General features: G+C 53.2%; 1 protein-coding gene across 1 annotated transcript; it reads left to right on the forward strand.

Moving 5' to 3' along the window:
• Nucleotides 1–61: 61 nt before the first annotated feature.
• LOC104082401 (B box and SPRY domain-containing protein-like) lies at nucleotides 62–4,166 on the forward strand (the record flags this gene model as incomplete). Its single annotated transcript, XM_009585517.1, is given in 4 exon segments — nucleotides 62–160; nucleotides 772–981; nucleotides 2,779–2,804; nucleotides 4,042–4,166. Coding segments are annotated over 4 exon segments (460 nt in total), but the record flags the coding sequence as incomplete, so codon positions are not given.
• Between the last annotated feature and the right edge of the window lie 451 nt (nucleotides 4,167–4,617).

Below are 4,617 nucleotides of genomic sequence, written 5' to 3' on the forward strand. Positions count from 1 at the left end.
GGGCTCAGGGCCACCATCGCCCCGTCAAGGCCAGCGCGCTGCCCACCGCTTTGCATTCCAGAACAAGATCGTGGACCGGTGCAAGCACCTGCAGCTGCAGAGCGCTGCCATCGCCCGGCACGTGGATGAGGTGCTGCCTTCCAAGGACCAGGGTGTCCTGGTAAGTCCCTGTCCCTTCTCCCAGCCCAGCATGGAGCTGGACCCGCGTGCTCCCATGCTCGCTGTTCCCGGTGGAGATGCTGAGCTCTTGGGGGGCTTGTCGGTGTGCAGGCGTTGTCCCCCTCCTACCCTACGGCTTGTGCAAGTGGAGTGCCAGGGTGCGCCTGCAATTCTTGCTTCATCTGCTTAAAAAATGTACACAAACAATAAATTTCTTGGTGTTAGTGTACAGCCATCAAACATCCCACTAGGACCGGTGTCTTACCAATTCCTGATTTTATTTGTGCCTCACTGTCACTGAGGAAAAAAGACAGTTCTCATGGTGGCTCTGTTTCTCGCTAATAGCGAATCCAGGAAGATCTGCTGAGGGATGGGACTCTGGTCCCTCGCAGATTGTCACTTAGGTACCATGGTTAGGCCAGGAGGCAGTAGGCAGGTTTGGGACTGATTGTCCCATTTACCTCTGTTTGCATTGTGATGATTACTGTGGCTTGGGCTCAATTAACACAGTAATCTTAACAGCTGAGCCCACAGAAAGCTGGCAGAAGTGGTTGGTGCTCTTGTTGGGGTTGAAGCAAGGCTGGTGTTTCTCCTCTCTTCTTGCTCTGGCAGAACGCAGCCAATGTGGTGTGGGAGCTGGTAATCCAGCGGCTGATCTTCATGAGGAACGCATGTGAAAATGAAGAACAGCGGTTGCTGGAGAAGGTGCATGTGGAGGAGGAGCGGGGGCACCAGAGCTTCCTGACCCAGCAGGTGCACTGGACTGAGGCTTTGCAGAAGCTGGCTGCCCTCTGAACCTACCTGGATGACCAGGGCCTGGTGGTGAGTACTGCTCCTTGTACCGAGGGACAGGTCAGTCAGCCCAAAAGTGACCTAGACTTTTTATCATGGATATTACGGGACTTAAACACGGTGTTCAGCAGCTTGCTGTACTGACAGCAAGGAGGCAGAGTTGGACAGGACCTACATTTGCAGGTCTAGCTCAAGGAACCCCCTTCACCTGGTCCTGACAAGCCCCTGTGGTTTCTCAGTGGTTCCTAGAGCGTCTGCTCTGCCTGATTCTGCTTTTGCTTGCAGTGAGGTTCAGAACCACCCAGGCTCAGGTCTCCAAGCTCTTGACTTGAAGCTGCCAGCTCTCAGATGCCCTTAGGCTTGACAGCCAGGACAGCTGGGTTGAGAGCTGCTCTTACAGCAGTCAATTGGGCCACCAGTTTTCTAGTGTTCTGTCTAGTTTTAATCAAAATGTGACCCTTGGGAGCACCTGCAGCTCTTCTTGAAGGTCTGCCCCGTTGTCTGGCATACCTCTGTTTGCGATATTTGCTGTGCAAAGCAGCCCGTGCTTCCCTTCACTCAGTTTCTTTTCTGGCTACTAAATTGTCTCGGTTTACCCAAGCAATTTCTCTCGTTGCAGATGCGAGCGGGTAGGCATTGCACCTCCTCTTCCTTGCTCTTAGCCTCTGCTTGCCACCTGTAACTTTGTGAAGAGGGGGCAGCAGCTCTGCTTGGAAAACAGAACTGATCCTACGGACAGAAAGTAAATGGCTGTTCCTTTGGTGGGAAATGCAGCTTCTGTCCTGCCCTGGCATCTTATCTGGCTGGGCTGTGGAGAGAATAGAGGTTGGAAAGCAAGATCCATCAGATGCCTGCGGCAGAAAAAAGCGAGATCCTCAATTTCTCCTTTTGCCATGTAGTGGAGGGGAAATAGGGTTCATACGTTCTCCACCTTGGATCATTGGTGTTGGTATTTGTGTCTTTCAGGAATTGATACATGTCACAGGAAAGTGAAAGGCACGTAGAGCACCCTGCAGCTCATATTTGAGCAGGGATCAAATATTTTCCTATCACTTTGCTAATTGGGCTGTACCTTGAGAATGCACCATTGCCAGCGGGTACAAAAACAAGTGGGACTGATTACGAGGTTGTCTGACTCTTGGTGAAGCTCTGCAGCTTCACCCCTTATTGAAAGCTTTGGGGGTTGTGTGCTCCAAGCACAGGATGTTCTTGCAGCGTGCTCTAACGGGGTGGAGAAGGAGGGGGGACCTCAGGGCTGGGGTTTTCACACTCTGGGCAAGGCAGGGTGCAGCGGTAAGAGCTCCCAGATACAGACAGGCTGGTGTCTTCCAGAGGGTATAGAGTCAGAGCTGGTTTTCTGTGGGTCCGAGACTTTCCACCTGCCTCAGCTCTCCCATGTGTTTCCTTGCGCCAGACGACCCAGCTGTACCTGCGGTCTTCTGCTCTCACACCGCTTGCACGCACAGCAGAGCGGTGGCAGGCTCTGCCTGGATGCTCCCACGCCCTTCTCGAGCTATTTGTCACCCAGCCACTCAGTCCCACTGGTGCAGCAGACATTACGCCTAGCTAGATGTAGAAGATGTATCACCCTCAGCCATTCCCACTCATTTTCTGCGTTAGGGAGTGGAAAGTGCTGCAGCTGAAGAAACTGGATGTTGGACGCTCCCTCTGCTCCCCAGGGCCAGCATTGGGGTGAGGAGTGGTTCCTCTGGGTCAGGAAGGAAAACAGTGCTCCCTGGGCCCCAGGTTTGCTGTGCCCCAGCCTGTATTTGGGATTTTATCTGTGGGGATTTCAGCTGTGATGACTCTTTCTCTCCTTGTCCCCAGCGTGCCGAACGAGAGATCTTCGAGAGGTTAGTACATGGCTGCTCCTGGTCCTTTCCCTGACCCCTGCTCCAAGCTTGCCTGCACCCTCCGTGGCTCCCGTTGTGAGCAGCATGCCATTGCTCAGGCAGCAGGTGAGATCCGCTCTTTCCTCCCTCGTGCTGCTTCTTGAGGACAAGGACAGAGCACAGAGATGCCAGCGTGGCCTCTTGTCTCTGCTTCATGTGCTGCGCTGCAGCTCAAGGTGGAGAAGTCTTGGCACCTAGAAATGCTCCACATGCAATGTCTCCCCAGAGGCATTGCCAGATGCGCTGGCCCTTGCTTATGGGAGACCTTCTCCAGCTCCTTAGTGAACTCCACAGGGCTCCCTGGGAGATGGAGCAAGCCTGTCCCTGGAAAGCTGGCATGCTCCGTGCCTGGGGTCTGCTGGCACAGCATTGCCCGGAGGGGCAGCGTGCCCAAGCTCCGCACTCACGCTGCCTCCTTCCCCAACAGAGAGGTTGCATGGAGGGGAGAACCACGTGCAGGTGTCAGCATTTCTGACGGTCATCATCAGTAACGTTGGGCTGCCCTTCCTTGAGAAGGCAGCTTGGTGGCTGCATTTTTACAGGCATTTATTTCCTTGGCTGCTGCAAGGGTTCTAGCTAGCACTGGTTGGACTCTGCTACCCAGAGGACTTTCAGGAGTATTTTTGCCTGGAGCCTGCTGTAAGAAATCAGCCACAGCACATCACCAGCAGCCAGTGCCAGAGCCTTTACTTACAACCATGAGTTCATGTGTGTGCTGCAGGCCATGGGAACCCAGCAAATCCTCAATCTCCTTGCTGTGCTGCATGAAACCTGGAGTCCCGGTTGCTCTCCTCTTGTATCCCCCCTTGCTCTGACAGCAAGGCTTTGTCGATAAAGAGGGAAATCTGATTATCTCACTGCAGCCTGTTCATTGTGCTCCTCTTGTGCCTTGATGGCCACTCTCAGATGCATTTAATCTGTCTCTGCTGGGTGAGGAGACTGTTGACTCAGGCTGCTGGGATTGTATTTTGAAACACTGAGGTCCTTTCAGAAGGGACTGTAATCAAAGCCAACCGAAAGTATCACTTGGGAGGACAGTTTGTCCAGAAACCCCCAGTGCAGTTTCTCTGCAGCAAGTGCTCCTCTTGCAACTGCTCCAGCTCATATTTCTGTCATACTTCTTAATGATCTTAAACACCTCCCAGCACTGGTCAATAAATCGTTGTATTTCAAAATAACTCTTGTGTTCCTTTGTTAGGACAGAGGTGACGGAGGGAATCTTAGAGCCACAGGAGTCCCCGAAGTTAAACTTTAACCAGACCTGTGTTCAGAGTCCACTGCTGCATCGACTATAGGCCTCTGCTGTTCTCTGCTGCATCGCAGGTCAGTGTCTCGCTCAGGTCTCACGCTCTCTGGGGATTCCTGCATGCTCATTCATGTTGTGCCCAAAGAAACATCCTGATGCTGTGTCCTGCCCAGGACATGGGGCATCCTGCCCTCTCTGCTGTCCCAGCCCCTGCTAGTTGCTCGGAGCCCCCCAGCCAGGCAGCAGCAGCTGTAGGAGGTTTGGGAGGGGGGACAGTGGCTCAAAGCAGCTGGTTGTGGCTAAGAGGAGAACAGGGGTGTGAAAAGACTGTGTCTTTTTTCAGCTCTGTTGATTAATCTCACTTGGTTTCTGAGTCACTTGGTGACAGCAGTGAAGCTGATGCTGCCGTAGGAATCTCTCTCACAGAAATTCCTCTTCACCGTGTTTAGCATTGGCCTGCTGGTGATTTTAAAAGAGGGTGAACTCGCCCGCATGGCGTCTGTGAGATGCTCTGACGTGCTGGAATGA

The sequence above is a fragment of the Fulmarus glacialis genome, unplaced genomic scaffold (genome assembly GCF_000690835.1).
Source record: "Fulmarus glacialis isolate BGI_N327 unplaced genomic scaffold, ASM69083v1 scaffold15579, whole genome shotgun sequence".
NCBI lineage: Eukaryota > Metazoa > Chordata > Aves > Procellariiformes > Procellariidae > Fulmarus > Fulmarus glacialis.